This window comes from Mya arenaria, chromosome 14 (genome assembly GCF_026914265.1).
Source record: "Mya arenaria isolate MELC-2E11 chromosome 14, ASM2691426v1".
NCBI classification, from domain to species: Eukaryota; Metazoa; Mollusca; class Bivalvia; order Myida; family Myidae; genus Mya; species Mya arenaria.
The window spans coordinates 42,055,597-42,075,501 of record NC_069135.1 but is presented as its reverse complement, the minus strand read 5'-3'; the positions used below and the strand labels follow the sequence as shown (position 1 = coordinate 42,075,501).

General features: G+C 34.6%; 1 protein-coding gene across 1 annotated transcript; it reads right to left on the bottom strand.

The window, feature by feature from the left end:
* Positions 1–5,771: 5,771 nt before the first annotated feature.
* LOC128216149 (uncharacterized) lies at positions 5,772–8,004 on the bottom strand. Its single transcript, XM_052922731.1, has 2 exons — positions 7,673–8,004; positions 5,772–7,101 (listed from the first exon to the last, which is right to left on the bottom strand). Exons 1-2 carry the CDS (start codon positions 8,002–8,004, stop codon positions 5,772–5,774), a joined length of 1,662 nt encoding a protein of 553 aa, XP_052778691.1.
* Between the last annotated feature and the right edge of the window lie 11,901 nt (positions 8,005–19,905).

Below are 19,905 nucleotides of genomic sequence, written 5' to 3'. Positions count from 1 at the left end.
TGGGGGTATTCGTCACTCCTGTGACAGCTCTAGTTTATAGTTGCTGTTTTATGAAGAACCCTAGGAGCGTTTTTTTGTACCTAGGAAACGTTTTCAACTTGGAAGATCTCTCCTAGGAATGAAAACCTCTCCCATGATACTTCAATAAGTCCCCTGGGGAGGTATTCAATAAAGTTCCTTATCTCTAGACATGCCTGAGTGTTTTCATTTAGTCCATTGGTCAATTAATAATACTGTACAATCAAAACACTCGTATTCTACTTTGAATTTTATGATTGATTCAAGTTGTTTATTGAATACTTCCTCGGGATATGTTTCAAAGTTAAGGTATGTTTCAAAGTTAAGGCCGTTTAAGTCTGAGTAACGTATAAAATGATGTATGTATGATATAAAATGGAAGCTGTCAATGACAATGTGTAATTGTGTATTAAGGCTGTTGAATTCGTCAAAGATTTTTTATGATAATAATAGTTAAGAGTTTCTGTTAAACATGTTAAACCTCATTCACTATCTGATGATTTATAATAATATAATTGTTCTGACACTACCTTGCCAATATCAAATGTGCTTTACAATGTCTGTGACTCTAACTGAGTTTAACAAAAAACCTCAAGTAAAATAAAAACATAGTATTGATAAGCTGTACTTTAACTGAAATTATGTAGACTACCAGTACCATTTATTGAAGCAAACATTTGCAACCAAATTCTTTAACTGGTTTTATTTCCTGTATATATGATATATTTGTTAGTTATCTGATGGAATGCATGTTCTTGAAATGAAATGTTGCTAGATTTTGATGGTATTGTTTGAGTGTCATGTTGCAATATATTTACAAATAAATCCAATAAAACTATTTCTATCGTTAGTATGTACTAGATTGTTGTAATGGAATACAGCGTTGGTATCGATGACCAAATGGTTAGCGTAATTAACTTTCGATAAAGGGGTCTAGATTTTCTGCAGTTTTCTTTAAAGGATTGCATGGTTATCGCCGCATGTACAGCATGGTATATACATGGAGAAAGTTTTAAAACTAAATTATCCCTATATTGTGATGTCATAATCTGGCAAAAAAAACCGGCTATCCGCCCTAAAAAATAAAATAAATAAATACTCTAAATAAATAGCGAATGATTCAAGAAATGTGCATAAATAAATTGGAAATTGGTGGAAACATTAACATTGCTCTAGTTCCAGTACCTTAGCACATAAATGTTACATACATATTTATAGGGATCATAACATTGTTTTCTCTGGTGTTATTGACAACAAGCACTCACGTACAAGGGAGTGCGGTATCTAGTTATTGAACGATTAAGCACCCGCACATCGTTCTACACTGGCAACGGACTATTTGCAGCAGCACTTTCTAAAACAACCACCATACAGCTCAGACATCTCACCGTCTGACTCCTGGTCAAAGCCCCTCATCAAGTCGTGTCTACGCGGACGCAGCTTTGATAGGTGCTCTGCCTTATATTAGTGTATACACATACGAAAAGAATCGTTGCAAAGGCTCTTTCAGACTTGATTCCACGCCTAAAAATGAGTGTGGATGCCATAGGGGAACATCTCGGCCCAAATATGTTATTGGAAAATGGCCAAGGTGGTCTGTTTGAGACATTTTTGCGTAGATACAAGCTGTAGTGCCGGTGTTGTTACTACTTATAAAACGCTCCTCAATCGACAATTAACATATTTTACCATTACATACACATTTCAAGAATCATTTATCCTGTCACTTGCATTGAAATCAACCTGATAACAGGGTGCCTGTTCTGTTTTGTCAAGGTTAAATTCTAGTAGTTTCGAACGACTGGTAGATTTGTAGACAGAAATACATTACTATCTGTGGTTAGGCCATCTTTTTCTTCTTATTTTGATAACAGGAAGGCTTCCAATCATCAATGAAAATAACGAACTGTTGGCGTCGATTGCCCGGACGGACACACACAAAAAACGAGAGTACCCGTTAGGGTCCAAGGACGAAAAACAGTTGTTGTTAGGGGCGGCAGTCAGTACTCACGAGACGGGAACACCGAGAGTGGAAGCGTTGATCCAAGCTAGCCCGACTTACTTGTCTTTGTAAGTACGCATAGAGAAAATAACTCTTGCCTATTGTTCATTTTCATTCTTAATATTTATCTGGAGCATAACTAAAAAAGCCTTTAAGGTATTGATTTCAAACTCCATATACTGGTTGATCATGTCTAGCAAAGTTTTGTCTGCAACCAAACACCGTGTTTACATAGTAAGCACTGTTTTAAAATCGGTACTCATAACTGGGCACTTTCTTTTATCTGTGTTTTATGTGTGGAATCAATGTTTCGAAAAAAAAGAACAGGATAAATTCCTACGCTTTAGCTTATTTTATATAGGTATATAGTAGCATCTTTATTAAAAATATTTGAATTATTTGTTATCATAATTAAGCGATATAAATATCTGTGTTATATATTCAGGACTAATCTCAAGACAACTCCATCTACCAGATAAAGATAAATGATTAAATCCGATAAACTACAATACCCAGACATACAAATCATAGGGTGTAAAGGTAAATGAGCAACTAGTTCATAGGGGTAAATGTAGGTGAACACTTAGTTTATAGTGGGTTATGGTAGGTAAACACTTTTTTCAAAGTGGGTAATGGTAGGTGAACACTTTGTTAATAGGGGGTAAGGGTAATTGAATAGATACTAGTAAGTTAACTTCTTCTAAGCATTGATCTCCTTTGGCGAGTATAATTTTAATTGCTGCAGAAGGAAGGGAGCATATAAGGGTTTAATATTCAGTTATTTATATAGGATAAAGCCTGTCGTGTATGTGAAATACATTTATTCAATTCAATGTGCCAGTTCACTTTAACAATCATCATTACTCTTCATCTGAAGGACACAAATGTGAACAATACACTTCATAAACTACTTAAGGGCTGTTTCAGGAAAAAAGGTACTAGGGGTGAGGAACTGAATTCGAAAAAAGGGGGAACATCAAGACAATTATAATTATGTTTTAACCCCAACCACCACCAAAAGAATAGGGCAAAGACTCCCATTGCCTAAACTCGAATATGGCAGACATCCCCACCACCACCACCACAATTTAAGTAAACAGTATTGTTTTAAATGGAAAATATACTTAGTACATCATGATAACAGATCGATAGTCAGAAAAGAATCATCCCTGTTTTAGTGGTCACGGCAGCCCAAGCAAAGAATCTCATTGACGTTGGAGTGGACGGTCTAAGGGTTGGGGTGGGCAGTGGCTCCATCTGTATTACACAGGAAGGTATGAGATAAGGTAGTCAAAGAAAATGCAATAATTGTAACTAAGCCTTTGTTAAAAGCAGTCCAAATTAACAATAACGGTTCCATCTTTCAGACATTATATATTTGGCTTTTGCATCTCATTTAGAATCTGCTGTTGGATTCCATTTTTTTTTTACTTGTCTTCTTTGCAAAGAAAAAACTTGATTTTTTTTGTCATAGGAATATTGTCGTTGTCAAGAAAAATCATGACCAGTTAGCTTGCGATATTATGTAATGATAGATCTTGACCAGGTAGCTTGCAATATATGTCCCAATACTTCGTGTTCAGATAGGTTGCAACACTGCTGTTTACAAGGTGGCTGAATACGCGCGGAGATTCGGTGTGCCTGTGATCGCAGACGGAGAAATATCAACAGTGGGACATCTCAACAAGGCACTGTCACTCGGATCATCTACAGGTTTGTGATCCTTGTTGTTTTGTTGCAAATATACATGTTTGGTAGCATTAAAGTTGTTGAGTACATGCATTTTTACAGATATACTATTTTGGCACACTTGAATGGTAGCGTTAGTGGCAGAGCACTTGCATGATTACAATAGTGTCTGTGATGGTTGACAGAGAAATATCAACAGTGTTCTCAACAAGGCTCATTCTCTTGAAGCATCTACAGGTAGAAAATGCAATGAACTTAAAGTTAAGAAGGTACAGAGAGCATACTGATAACCCTCCCAACTATCGCCTGTTTCCATCAAACCACTCTAGGACGCACATCAAACTGCATTTTTAATATTTACCTTACCTATGATTACCATTGAACTAAGCTCTGATTAGCATCTCTCTGATACCACTCTCCTACATTCTTGATTACCTGCACCATCTATTCTACAGTGATGATGGGTTCTATGTTGGCTGGTTCCTATTTTCACACTATTGACCAGTGGTAGTGTACAATTTTTGTCAGATTCAACGTACCAGTCAGGTTCCGAGAAAAACATGATCTAAAAAAACAACGGCGGAAGATATAGCCGTCCTTTGGACAGCCTTTTTGGTGTTTGGATTTTTAAGACCAATAACTCTGGCTATAATTTATTATATCGGACACATACAATCATTGACAATTAAACACACAAAACATAATTGTATAAAGTTCTGAACTTGTGAAATGCACTTCCAAAATGTCAAATTTATATATAGATTATTATGTACATTCACTTACATATCAAGTTACATACAATCGCTTATATATAAAGTTACATATCAATCGCTTATAAATAAAGTTAAATACAGTCACTTACATATAATGTCACATACAATCACTTATATAAAGTCACATACAGTAACTTACATATGTACCATACAATGACTTACACATAAAGTCATTATCAGTCACTTCAATATAATGTCACATACAGTCACTTTCTTATAAAGTGACATATACGCACCTTATATTCAATGAAGTCACAAAGAGTCACCTCAATATGATGTCACATATAATCACTTCAATAAAATATTACATACAGTCTCTTACATATTAAGTCACATAAAAGTCATTTGTATATAAAGAGACATATATTCACCCCATATAGTCACAAAGAGTAATTAACGTATATAGTAACATACATTCATTTACATTTAGATCACATAAAGTCCCATGAAATCACTTACATATAAAGTGACAATTAGTCATCTAAATAAAATCACAGTCATTTTACATATTAAGTAACATATTGTCATTCGAATATAAAGTCACTCGCAGTCTTTTACATAATAAAGTCATAAACAGTCAACAGGAGTTCACTAGATCTCGAGTCAACTTGCAGAGGAGGGGGGCTTAACTAGCTTTTAGAGCCATAACCTCACACTTGTCCCGTCATTAATCAATAATTAAAAAATAAAACTGTAAGCCTCATCAGAGCCAGCATCATTTGGTAAACAATGGAGAATAAAGCAAAACTAATATATAAACTGATAATGTTCTCAACAGCCGAATACAGACATCACCGATAAATAAGGCCGGAGCAAAAGTGCCAACTTTAAAAGGTATGATGCAGTCATTTAAAGACAGCCATCTGAAACAGTTGGCCTCAGCAAATGCGATGTTTAAAAAAATGTCATCATGTAGTATAATAATGGATGCATCATTGTTTAAACCAATAGCAAAGAAAGTATATGTCATGTCGAAGATCTAAAAAATAAATAAATAAATAAACTTGTATTCTATATTTTATATATTATATTTTTACATAAAAGTTCGATGTGTGTGATTGTCGATCTCTTCATTATGGAAGTCCACACATGTAGTAAATCCCAAACCTATATTGTCACATAAAACACGTCAGCTGAAAAACAGTTGAGCATTGAAGTCCGATGATAATGGTCTTAATACAATTTATGCAATTTAAATATATTTTTGTGTTTTAATTCATCCAATATTTTCCATGGTTTTGTGTTAAGTGCAGTAAAAAGCCTTCATATTTCCATCAAAAGATCTCATTTTACTCCAACTCAAAAACAGAAATGTCATCTCTTTCTTCTCCTATAATCAGTTTGCATGATTTTTTTGAAAAACATATTGCATGAGGAGAACATAGTCTATCCGCCGTTGTGATCAATGTGTTAATTTTGTTTTTACCCTCTTTGTCCACCTGTGTCACTTGGTCGGACATCCGTGAGCAGACAAACACATGTCCTTTCTCACTCACGCACACCGAAGTAGTCCAGCCAAAATCTGGATCTTGAAGAGTTGACAGAATGTTCCCACTTGTGTCAATTGTAATGAGCTTGTGGTGAGATGGATCAGGTATGTAGATGTTGGTGCCATCTCTGCTCACTGTGAATCTCTCCACTGTGTTTCCGACACTATTGTTTTCATATATTTTTTTCACTAGCTGACCTGACATTTTGTGCTGAAAAATCGCTTTGCTTGATCCTACATAGAGGTTACCATTGTGGTAAGAAATACCGAGACAATAGTATGGAACTGTTAACTTCCTTGTTACACTCAGTGTGCTACCTGTCACTGTGATGAAGTGTACTTCTTTGTTGAGTATAGTTACAGCAGCTTCATTTCCTGCAATGTGACAGATATGTCTTGGTGCATCTGGGAGGTCATGTGTTGATGTCACCTGGTACTGGGAGTCTAGCAGCTTTACTTCCTGGTTGTTGTCGTCCGAGATGAGGATCTCTCCTCCAGGCAGCTCACATATACCACTTATTAGGCACTTTGTTTTATCTTTTTTTATTTTAACTGTGTACTGTGATCTGTTATTCACCTTATACACATAGTTCTCATCAAAGATTTCTCCAAGTGTCTCGAGTGTGTTCAATCCAGAAAGGAATTGTTCAATCATGGGATCTCCATGAAATGCAAGTGATTTGTCAGGCTTCACAGACAGATGCTTTAGCAGGTTCTCCGCTTCTCGCATCTTGTCCATACATTTCCTGTATGCAATGAAAGAATTGTTGTCATATTGCTGGGATTGGATGACTTCTAGAAAAGATTTGAGTTTGGAAGTGAGGTTTGTGCATTTGTCAATGTCGTCCTGTAGAAAATCATCTGCCTTATGGATCTGTTCTTGAAAGATGTCATTGGTCTTTTTCTCCAATTCATCAAACTTGGCATTTACTTTGTTCCTTAGTGACTTGATTTCTGCACGAAATTTATTTCCAGAGTCTTTGAGGGACTTTTGGCTGTCAGTCTTTTTCTTGGTGTTTTCTTGAAGGCTGTAGATAATCTTTTGAACATCAGCTGGCATTTCTATGAAGTCTGTTTGTTTCTTCAGTCCATCCACAAGTTCAGGAATATGCTTAATACTCTGACACTTTCTGAAACAATTAGTTAACGAATGATATGCTTTATTTTGATTGTATAATTTCTGTATACTTTTTTGACATTTTGTTTAATTTAGTTTGGGGTATTATACGACAACAAGAGTAATAATATCGAATACTGTGTATAGGACGCTAACATCAATAAGACGCAAAAAAATATATGTGAACAATCAGGTAAAAAACTTAATAACATATATAGGATGCAGTGAAGTGTCAAAATCGGCAGCCACCATATTTATTTCGCTAAATTTTAATGAATCGAGAAAATGACAAAGGTTATTATTTAGTACATAAATATTTAAACACCCGATGTCGAACTCCTCGAAGCCCTCAAATTATATGTTGTTTTTGTGTCGGCATAAAAGTGTGTCTTATACACTGTTTATACGGTTATTATGGTATGTAAGATTTTCTAGCATATTCTACGAATAATCAGTGAGAAGTGGTACTCAAAAGAAATGCTCAAAATATATATAATATGTATCCATGTCCGAAGTTTTTTTTTCAGTTTATAAGTTGTACTAAGAAGTCAATTAAGGAAGTAGGATAATCTATTCAGACATACCTGTGAGTCAAGTAGACACAAACGGGACAACAAAGCTCATCATGGTCCTCACAGAGCAGTTCAAGCTTCTTGTCACCATGTTTGTCACATATCTCTATGGGGCTCAATCCAGCATACCCCGCCCACTTACTCACGTTTTGTCTTCCAAGCACTGTATGTGTCCTAAACAACTTGTTGTGTAGTTGCTCACAGTTGTTGCAGTAAAATTTCTTGCACGCAACACAGAAGAAATGTGCCTCATTATTTAATCCATTATCTTTACATGGAGAGCAGGCAAAGTCATGAATCAAATCAGAAGTTTGATAAACAGAGGAACTGCAGTTGGAAGCCATTATTACGCATAAATTACTCTCAGGAACAAAAGTCCATAAAATTGTGTATATTTAATATAATTTCTTTAGGTGGTTTAATCGATCATCTTTACACCAAGGCAGTAGGCAAAGTCATGAATTAGGTCAGACACTTGTTGAAAAGATGATTCCAACATAGAAGCCATAGTTCCCTTTTCAATGTCCTATTGAACTATTTTTTGAAGTTCATAATTCCTTTTAATCCCTATTTGTTTTAAGCATTGTCATTTTTTACAATAATGTTTATCCATTTGGGTGCTAGTAAGGTTTAAAACTTTAAATGTCATTTGGATAAATATTTAAAATGAAGAAGTAAGAAATCTATTGTTTACCCAAGTTTATTCGCAATGGCTGACGTTGTCAGGGGAGCTGATAAGGTTTATTAATGACTGTCAATACAACCCCCATATAAAGGCTATTACTTTGTATCATACATCTGCATGCATTAATTTTTCATATTAAAATTCATTTTTATTATGTTAACTTCTTTATATGGAGAGCAGGCAAAATCATGAATCAAATCAAAAGTTTGATAAATCGAGGAACTTTAAAATATTGACGCCCTTTTTACTCATTAACTATACTAACATTGCCTTAAAGATTCAACAAAAATTGTACAATTTCATCATGATACTACCGGGCGCGCTGAGTTGAACAGGCACATTCAATAACCATTATTGGGTACAGGAACCAAAGTGTGTGTATTTGATAATCAGTTTAGGTGATTAAAAGATTTTATACTTTGTGACAGTCTGTCCCAGTTACCGTCTGATCTCATCGCATTATTCAATGTTAAAGCAAGTTGCAAAGGGCTTTAAAGAGAGAAAGTGGGGGGAAAGTCAAAGTAAATTTATTAAAGACATAAATGTTTTAATATATTTAATACATGTATATGTGTGTTTCTTACTCCAACATACGTGGCGAAACAAAGGAAAAAAGGCACATGCCAATCTACATGAAGACTATCTTATCACATTCAGAATTTGATGTAAGGCCAAAAAAAAACAACCTATGTTTCCGGTAACATGGCGAAAAAAATATGGTCGGTCGGTAGGGATTTTTTTTTTTTTTTTTTTTTTACAGTTTCGATTACATGCAATATTCTGTTGCATCGGATCAATTATGTTATATCTAAGCGTTTCATAATTCACACAAAGTCAGAAAAAAACGGCTTTGTTCAATGTCTGAAATCATTTTCTTACCTTCGACTACCGTATTTTTCCTCCTATTTTGCCCATGAAATCTGGTGTTTTTGTATACAATACTCGTTTATAAAACGCGATCGGTTTTTAGAACAAATCCAGCACTTCAAATTCTACCAATCTGTGATAATGATCTAGCCAAACATTCAATTATCAACTAAATTTGTTAATTTGCTTGAAGAAAATCGCCGATTTTCACGTCAACTGTGAGCTCTCTAATGTGGAGGTAGGTTAATAATAGAACAAGTATTCGCGGATATGGATTTATCTAACGTATTTTATTTTCATACAAGTTTTATTCATATTTGTAGTGAATTCAAACATTTCTGTCATTGTTTTAAGATTCTCTGACGACGATTATTTATTATTATTTTTTCGATCGTATGGTGTTTTCTAACCAGCCTAGACGAAATACTGGCAATAAAATGGGATCATACGGTATCCGACTGACCGATTTAAATACAAACCATAGCCGAGCGCCTTTGATCTAAACCACGCTCGTTCTCTGACATCACAAATTGTACCGTTTGATCTGCAGCCGACACATTCCAATAAATGTGTTGTTAACTTTCGCAGGTGTTTGTTTGAATATCAGTTGATGGGACTTAAATTAGGCGAAATGAATAACCATTGATAATTGCGGATTAATTAATGTAATGATTAATGAAATGTGTATTGGAACCTGGCAGTTAGCCTGCATGAATTCGCAAAGCCTAATCGTAAGAAGCCTGCATGATATACGCAAAGCCTTACCGTAAGAAAAATATAAGTTTTGTTTTGAACATGTGGATATATAACAACGCGAACTATCTTTTAAATATTTTCATTATAAAGGCAACAACATGTGTCTCCTATGATCAACCACATGTTTGGACCATAATCAAGCGTTTGCCAATTAGAAGATATCGGACAGGGTTCAGCGAACTCCGCCATTTTGTTTTCCTGTTGACAAAGCGTCTCGGTAATACATATCAGGAATAAAAGTTTATTCTCCGGGAACAGAGACAGAGAAACAACGAAAATAACGACGATATATATTTATTTATTTTTACTTTTATGCCTAAAAAAAATTGTGGTCGGCGAGGAAAAAATAGGGTCGGTCGGGTTACCGGAAACACAGGTATATTTTTTTTGGCCTAAGAGGGGCATAGGAGTCATGGTTTGGGATGTGCACCCACTCTCCCGGAACCAATAACTATAGGTTAAAATCAGGTATAGAGTGTTAAGGCTATTTTAAGTCTTAAATGGTGCATTTTAAAGTCATTTTATGCATAGGATTTTCCATATTGACATTTTCAATTTAATTGAATACTTTTAATGGCACACACTGCTGATAACACATTAAATAGCAACAATTATCTTATAAAACAAACTTTAAGATTAGAACTGGCAAGGACTATAATCTTGACACTTAATTCAGCGCACATGATAAACTTGACACACAGGTTTCATTTTGATAAACGTATATTATAACACCGCTCTTGTTTAAAAAATATACATGAAAGTCTACCAATGTGAACTGTTATCTGGTGTGAGTTTTACATTTGTCATGCCATGGATCAATATCTTTCTATTTGTTATGTTCTTACGCATTGCCCCCTGGCATGTCAATTGCATAAACTGGCTTGTTTTATTGTGGCAAGAAAAGAGTAAAGACTGTAAAGCTCGAAAACGTTTCTCTTGGATATTTATTAGTGAAATTGGCTTTTCTGGCGTTTTTGGCCTGAAGACGTGTTGCTATCTACCAAGTCCATCTCCGAGAGAATGAGTCTAATTGTATAGGTGTCAACCTCTCACCCAAGAGATTGTGGGCTCTATTCCCACCAGAGGTACTTTCTCATTGCCTCTTAAAAGGACACCAGTACTGGCATCTACCCAGGAAACGGACTTGCGTGATTCATATCAATTGTTAGCTTTCTTCACAATCAAGCTTAAATAAATTAGTATAACACTAAAACTGTCTATCTCCCTATACATGTTTAAATCACACACATCAGTGAATGTACTGTATGAACTATGAAAAACTGCTTTTCTGATTCCAGTGAGAGTGACAAGTTCATTCCATATCTGATTGCCGGCATACAGCATGGCTGCCACGATATTGGTTCCAAGAGCCTCTCACAACTTCGGTAAGTATTGGGAATCAAACCAAATTTTACTATTGATTATCGGAGGTAAAAAACCGACCGATTATCGATTAATATTCAATTATTTTTATGCTTGTACAAGCACTTCACTCTTTGCGCTTGTGCTTTTCTGTGGCACATTCTTTGATTATTCTATTGAAGCCGAAATATCAGGTTTGGTTTGATAGTTCAAATGAAGCACTCACAGTCAGGAGGAGTTTATGTTACAGATATGTGTGGTTGAAATATGTATATTTACATCCGTACTTGATTTTCTGAACGATAAAATTGAGTTCATTTTGCATGAACCGGTCGACCTTTCATGACCTTTGTAGGCGAAGTTTGGCAAGAAAGCACATGTTCTGTTGAATGCCGGCTTGTTTACATGTTTCTTTTGATGTTTTACGAAGAATTTAAATGAAAGACATTATTTTCTAGAAATATCATTTGCAAAATGCTTGATTTTGCATTTGATAACAAAAGATCACGCATTGAACAAATAATAAAAACAAATTGAAATTGACTTACGCGGTCTTTACTACGGTTCGGTTGCAACAACTGTCAAAACAAACATGGCTGATGCTTCTGAGTTCGGCTATTTCTTTCTAGGACAAATGTATGATCCATAATCGGATTCAGACAATTAATATATTTCTACGATAGAATTAAGCAATATCTTCGTCCAGCTTATCTACATTTAAATCCATGAAATGATTGGAGACTGTCAAATTGTCATGTATTTTCGCGAGTTCGAAGATACGTCTTAATATTGACAATTCGAGAAGACTAGCACATCACAACACTTCAATATCTTAAGTTATATCAAAAGTTATATGAAAACAACAAAATGAAATTATGACGTTATAATTACCTTGAACTGGAAGTAATCCATAAAATCACCGTGACCACATTTTAATACCCACTAACATGGGTCATGCATATGTAAAACAGGAGTTAAAATGTATCGAATGTTCTCTTGATTAAAATGAACATATTACAACAAAAATCCTTATCACCTCAACATATTTTACAGAAACTACAAACTTTTTTTTTCTGCAAATTACTTATGGACGATTTATTATGCAGAGGATAAAAAACGCCCATCTAAAACACCAAGGGCGACAAGTGTTCTTACCATTTACATTCGCTCTACACGTTTTGAACCCATTTGTTGTAATTAAAGACTAGTTCTCAAACACTATTAGGTCGAAAAAAATAAACAAATAAAAAGGGAAAATGTAAATATAAGTATTGATTCTTATTTTTTGTGCGTTCATGCAGTATGAACGCTCGGCCGCGAGTTTGCATATTTTCCAAGAACTGCAACCGCGGTTGCATATAACATATAATTTCTTTGCATCTATTTAAGTATTTATCGTCATCAGCATTAAATTTTAACTTTCTATATCAATGATGTACGGAACGGAAAACTACGTCGGCGCAGATTGAAGGCGGAGTTCACATTCTTCTTTCGTTAGTATCCATTCTCGCTTATTATTGTTTACACTTGGTAAAGGACAAAAAGTACCAGCAGCTTGTATTTATACACAGAGTTATTATTGTTTTGCTTTCGATAGTATATTATTATGTAATTTATATGGAGTGTCCTCATATTTACATCTTATTTCAGTGAGAGATTATGAATCAAAACTATTTATTTTTTGATTTTTTATAAATATATCCTAATTCTCAAAGAGAAAGTTTCGAATGAGCGCATACTTCATTAATGCAAATAAGCAAAACTTTGAAATGAAAATTCTGAATACCATGGTCTTAAATTCCATTTTATGATGAACATCCGTATTCTTGTAATCCTATTGTCCGTACTTTATATTGGTTGTCAATAATTAATGTTAATATGGTGATATTTAATGTTGATGTTCTTTCTCTGTAGTATTTTGCGTCTGTAATCTGGATGGGTGAGTTCAAGTCATTTTAAGGCTGTGTCTATTTGTCAGTAAAACTTTGGAGATTATGTACATTATGACATTGTCAGTCTGCACAAAATGTTGTAAGAAGCACAGGCCATTCTGGCCTATAAATTATTCCAATTTCTGAATGCCCTGAGAGCTTTATTTATGCACATTGGCAAAGTGTAAAATGCAGAAAACATGTACTGGAATTTGGTTTGGCCAAGATGAGATTTTACAAGCCGGCGTTGGCATTCTGGTTGGTGAATTTAAAGCAGACTGTTTTATGCATATCCCAATTGAAAAAGTATTGTTTCACAGAAATAGTCACAGCCATGTCATTCATTGTAACAGTTGACCAAAAACCCTTTGAAAGATCTTCCCAACTTTATTGTTATCAGTTCATGTTCATTGAATTCACTGGTGCGTATAAAACGTTTATAGGCTCTTTATATGTTTGATGGCAAGTCTGGGAACTGTCTAGGCTAAACGTCTTATTTTGGCCATCAAACTTGGTACACTTGCTTTCAATAGTCAAGACATATAATATTGTTGGTAGCATTTGAGCTTCGTCACTGAGGCTAAAGTATTTGTTGAAATGCACCCCTTGGCCAACTTAGAAAGGAAAAAAAACAACTTACATTGGTGTGGCTTATTTTGGTGGAAAAATTACTCTATTCAAGTTTGTTGCTTGTTCAAATAGACGTTACTACCATTACTATTTTTGGATTCGATATAAAATGAAAATGATAAACACGATTATATCCAAAGATAGATTTGCATTGTCTTTCAAAGTTTTCACTTTTCAGTGAAGTATCGGAAATAGTATATCATTAAATTTATGTATTGGAAATACATCATGTAGTGTGTCATTGAATGCAAGTATTGAAAATGGAAATAGTGTATTTTTAAATGCAAGTATTGGAAATACACTACTAACCACGCATATTTTGCAGATTTCGAACATCGCCGCGCTTTTTCTTTTATTCTAATTTTCATTATACCCCGCGAAATAGGCATTACACATCATTTCCATACTTTTCCACCGCATCGAGTCAACACTATACGTGGCGTTGCAAAATGTTAATTAACGGTCATTGAGGTACCTTTCAATTTATGAAGACCTTTTCTTTGTTTCCGTCCTATAAAGTCCTATAATTTTAGTCAATTTTATTAAAATCAAACAAACTCGACCCGTAATCTACAAATCACTTAGTTCGTACTCAAAACGTAGTTTGATCCCTAAAACCTATGCTTTGTTTCTGTGGAAGTTTTCAGACTCTATTTTCAACTTATTCGCAAAAAAATATGTTTAGTTAGTAGAATACAATTTCTGTTTTGTTCTTTTAAAATACCTGCATATCGCAGTAAGCCGTATTGTATTGGCGAACGCGGAATACATCCCCGCGATGTTCCGCGATGACGCAACCTCGCCCGCGGTGGCAACGCTTTTTTTAAAGGACTGGTGGCTGGTAGTGTAGGGTATCATTAAACATTAAATACAAGTATTGGAAATAGCGTATCGTTGAATACAATTTATGTTCTTTGCAATCATTTTGCAGTACACTGCTAACCACGCGTTTTTGCAATACGCGTTGTTTTCGCAGGAGACATTTCGTCATCGCGGATATATTGCGGGATATATTTCGTGGTAGCCAACGCGGTGGTACGCTTTTGACCGCGTTCATCTGCTGCTACTGCGTACAACTTCCGAAAACATGCACATTGGTAAATTCCCTTAAACGGCGCTGTTTTTAACCACCAATAATAAATATCATATAAATATAGCTAAATTGTACTCAATATATTATTTTTTCACATTCACACTAGTTAAATGAGGGCATTCGAAATTTAAATTAGTGCGATTAAAGTGACAATAGCGCCTGAAAACTTTCACAGTTGCACGCATGATTTTCAGGGATCAAACTACATTTTGAGTTTTAATTAACCAAGTGATTTGTAGATTACGGGTCGAGTATAAACTCACTAGAAGTATATTTATACGAGGAACAAAGAAAAACTTTTTAAATTTCTGTTAATGAACCGCTATGCCACGTTTAGTGTTGACTCCATGTGAGGCGAGGTACAGAGAAGAACGGTGTGTGCGATATGCTTATGTTGCGGGGTATAGTAAAAATAGATGAAAAATATAACGTCATAGTAAGGAAAAATCGGGGCGATTAGCAAAATCTGCAAAAGACACGTGGTTGGTTGTGTATCTCAACAAGGCTAATCCACTTGAAGAATATACAGTTGACACATTCTTAGAACTTGAAGTTTCATTCATAACTAATGTGTATTAATTATAAATCATATCATTTCATAATATTCGAGTTTCAAATTGGAATACTCTTTATAAACTAACAGTTACTAATACACATTTAGACATTTATTTTCATGTTGTTGTTTTTTTACAACTTTCCCTTTGTTTCCTTTTTTGAATACACAGGTTTTTATCAATTCTAAATGAGCTAGAGCTTGTTTTTAAGATTATTTTGTGAAAAAACCCAACTTGAAGCAATCCCTTTGTGTTCAATAACGCTGCATGTCTGATAACTATATTTTTTGTTAATCGTCCATATCGGCGGAGTGCTTTTTGGTATATTTACAGTAAATTGTTAACTTTTGTGGAACTGGACGTTCATGTGACAAAATCCACAGCATGGTAATTGTTATCCAATTGATACTAATATATAATAAATGGCCACCATAAAATAGAACGAATCAAATTGTAAACAGGCACAAATGAAAATTAAAATTTTTAAAACTTAGGAAAAAATCCCTCCTACTGCAGGAACATATTAATTGATTAAATTATGTGCAATCAAAATACAAAAAAATAAATATCTCACCTTATGCTTTTAAACTATTTGGTTATAAAGTTACATTTCCCGGTGCAAACCTTGATGCCACAGTGTAAAACAATGAAAAGGAAACATACGTTATACTTCTTTGCATGAATTTAGGGAATAATTTGTTTTTGGAATTTGTTTGCACAATGCTCAAATTGATCAATGTAAAAGGTGCTTGCCTTTGATAAATATTTTATAAAAATACAAAATTTGATCATGAAGCACAGGCAGTTTAAGACATTTTTTATTGGGGTGACATACAAAATGACGATATTAATTTTGTTACGATAATATTTACAGTATGTTTATAACTAGGCTGATTTTGTTCATAATATTGGTAACTCCGGGTAAGATAATTTAATGATTTGATGTTCTAGTTACGTGTGTTAGTGAAACTATGATATATAATGAGTTTGGAACTTCTACAAACATCAAATATAATAATTTCAAACTGCGGTAGACTTTAATATTTGTATTGTCGTCAGAAAAAATGGGTCATGTGCAAGGAAGTAACTCCCAACCAAAATGCTACGTTTGAGGGCCATCTACTGGTCAGGTCCAACCTTCATGCCAAGTTTGATGACAATAGGTCCAGTAATTGTTTGGTTATCACACGGACAAACTTTGGTCTACAGACGGACCGACTGACCGACCGACATGTGCAAAACAATATACCCCCTCTTCTTCGAAAGGGGGCATTTAAAAACATGTTTTTAACCAGGACAGGATTTCATTACAAACTTATTAAAATGTCGAAAATTGAATTAAAGAAATACATTTTCGATTTAAACATTTAAAACTGGCTGTACTTGAAGAAGAGGGGGTATATTGCTTGAACATGATTGAAAACTGTACCTAGTATCCTCACACTTTAAATGGTCATAACCGTAAAACTGTCTCAAAGGCATCCAATGTCAATGACAAATCAGCTGTCATTTCAGTCCATGCATATTTCATTCAATTGTTCAAATATTCTTGACAACATGGCGCGCAAGGATGCATAAGGTTTGCCAAACATCTATTTTTATTGTTAACGTGAAAACCTCAACAGGATGCATTTTCGCAAACGATGTCACATTTTGTAAGTATAATTTCTATATTTTCTCAGATATCAAAGTAGCAATGCTGCCTGAGAAAATGATCCGGTATGTGCTCTATACATGTACACTCCTATAATACCATACCGTATAGTGTTAATGCTTGCTATGTTTTTCTATGATTCTCGTGAAATAAAATACGATCTTACACTAAAACACACACATATCCTCTATTTTATCGCTATTATCTAGATTGTTGCAATGGAATGCAACGTGGAGTCACCCTATGGTTGGTCGGTTGGTTCGTTGCACTTTTCCTTGTCCTCAGGATAATTTGAAAACTACTGGATGGTATTAAATTAAACTTCATACAATGAAAGAACATAATGAGAGGAAGTGCAATGTACAAGACATTTAACTCAGATTTACCTTATTACAGAGTTTTTGACCTTTGTTGCTTTTACTTGTCCGGAGTATAAATTAAATATTACTGGAGGAAATCTAATGGAACATCACACAAATGGTAAAGCACAAAGAGAGGAAGTGCAATTTTAAAGAACTATCATTCTATTTCAGCTAATAACACAGTGATTGCCATTTGTTACTTTTTATTGTCCGAGCATAATTTCAAAACTACTAATGGGATTAAAATAAAACTTGGTTTATAGATAGATGACAATGAGCGGAAGTGCAGTGCACAAGCACCATAGACCTATCATGTTCATTAAGATAGCAATAAATGAAAACTTCAATTTGAATCTCTTCAATTTCAATGTTTTAGCCTATTTTGTTGAGCACAGGACTACAAATATTTGAGGGTTTCATGGTAGCAGTTTGAATCCAGAAGCATATTTTTATTTCCCCGTCACAGAGTGGGGAGGGTATTATAGGAATTGCACTTTGTCAGTCTGTCCGTCCATCTTTCTGTCTGTAAAATTTCGTGTCCGGTCTATAACTTACTTACTTGTTGTCCTGATTGAACGATGTGCAGTAACCTTGACGGATGCCCATACCTCAAAGGTCAAGGTCACACAAGACATTTAGAGGTCAGAGTACACATGCTCGTGTCTGCGCTATAACTTACTTATGCATCGATGGATAACCACATATCTTGGTTTAAAGGTTGTCCTCATTGAGATGATGTGAAGTGAGCTTGACAAGGGTCCATACCTCAAAGGGCAAGGTCACACAAGACATTAAAAGGTCAGATTACACATGCTTGTGTCCATGCTATAACTTACGTATGCATTGAGTGACTTCCATAACACTTGGTACAAATGTTGTCCTCATTGAGACGATGTGCAGTGACGTTGACCCAGGCCTCAAAGGTCAAGGTCACATGAGACATATAAAGGTCAGAGTACACATGTTTTTGTACGGGCTATAACTTACCTATGCATTGATGGATTACCATATTACTTGATTCAAATGTTGTCCTCATTGAGATAATGTGCAATGACCTTGACGTTGGTCCATAGTTCAAAGGTCAAGGTCAAACGAGACATTTAAAAGTCATGGTACACATATAACTTTAACAAATATCCTTTTATAACATTTTTTAGGGGGAGGGGGGGGGGGTGTTGATTATCCGAATGTAACCTGATAATGGGGCATTTTAACCACTAACACACATGTGCCTGGGCTGTAAATATAATTGCTTGCTGTGTAGAAAGAATGCCAGCCACAATGGTTATGACAGAACCAAGATTATTATGTACATTCACTTACATTTAAAGTCACATACAATTGCTTATATTTAAAGTCACTTACATAAAAGGTCACATGCAAGCACTTATATAAAGTCTCATACAGTAACTTACATATAAATTCGCATACAATTGCATATATATATATAAAGTCACATAAAGTCACTTACATATTACGTACCATACACTGACTTTCACATAAAGTCATAAACAGTCAATTCAATATAATGTCACATACAGTGTTTTTCTTATACAGTGACATATATGTACCTAATATACAATGTAATCACAAAGAGCCTCTTCAATATAATGTCATATATAATCACTTCAATAAAATATCTCATATATTCACATTTTACTTTGATAGATTATTCGATGATCTAGATCAATACAGAGGCTTGCCTTGGTGTTGAGTATTTTTCTAAAAATTCCTTTCAATGTTCTAATACGCTTAAAGATCAAAATGTAGCACATGGGGGAATGACGTCAGAGGGCGCATGCGCATCTTTGAGGCCTTGCAGTTATGTTGACCTAAATTCAAGATATTTATAAATAGAAATTACGCTTTACATTTAAATCGCATGTTTTGAAAAAAAATACAGCGGAAATAGTAAATAACTTTGCAGCTAAGTGATCATTTAATATAGCATACTTATTAATTATAATTGTATGACCATGAATTTTCGCTTTTCAAATGTTCGGTAATTGTGCCCTTAATAGCTTAAATTGAAGGGTGATTTACTGCCCTTAAAATGAGTAATTTTCGACATAAAATTGATAAGATCGTGAATCTGTACTTTGACACATTAACCAAAGATGTTTCATACAAACTTTTAACTTACTGGCAAAAATATATTGTCACATTAAACACGTCAGCTGAAAAAACAGTTGAGCATTAAAGTCTGCTGATAGCGCTCTTTATTATTATACAATTTATGCAATATGACTATGTTTTGTGTTCTTATTCATCCCATTTATCACATGGTTTTGTGCTAAGTGCAGTAAAAAAACGGCTGATTTTGTCTCATATTTCCATCATAAGTTCTCATT

Coding starts and splice junctions, on each gene's coding strand:
- LOC128216149 (XM_052922731.1), bottom strand. CDS start 8,004: ATGGCTTCCAACTGCAGTTCCTCTGTTTATCAAACTTCTGATTTGATT. Junction 7,102..7,672: donor TGTGTCTACTTGACTCACAG/GTATGTCTGAAT, acceptor TAATTGTTTCAG/AAAGTGTCAGAGTATTAAGC.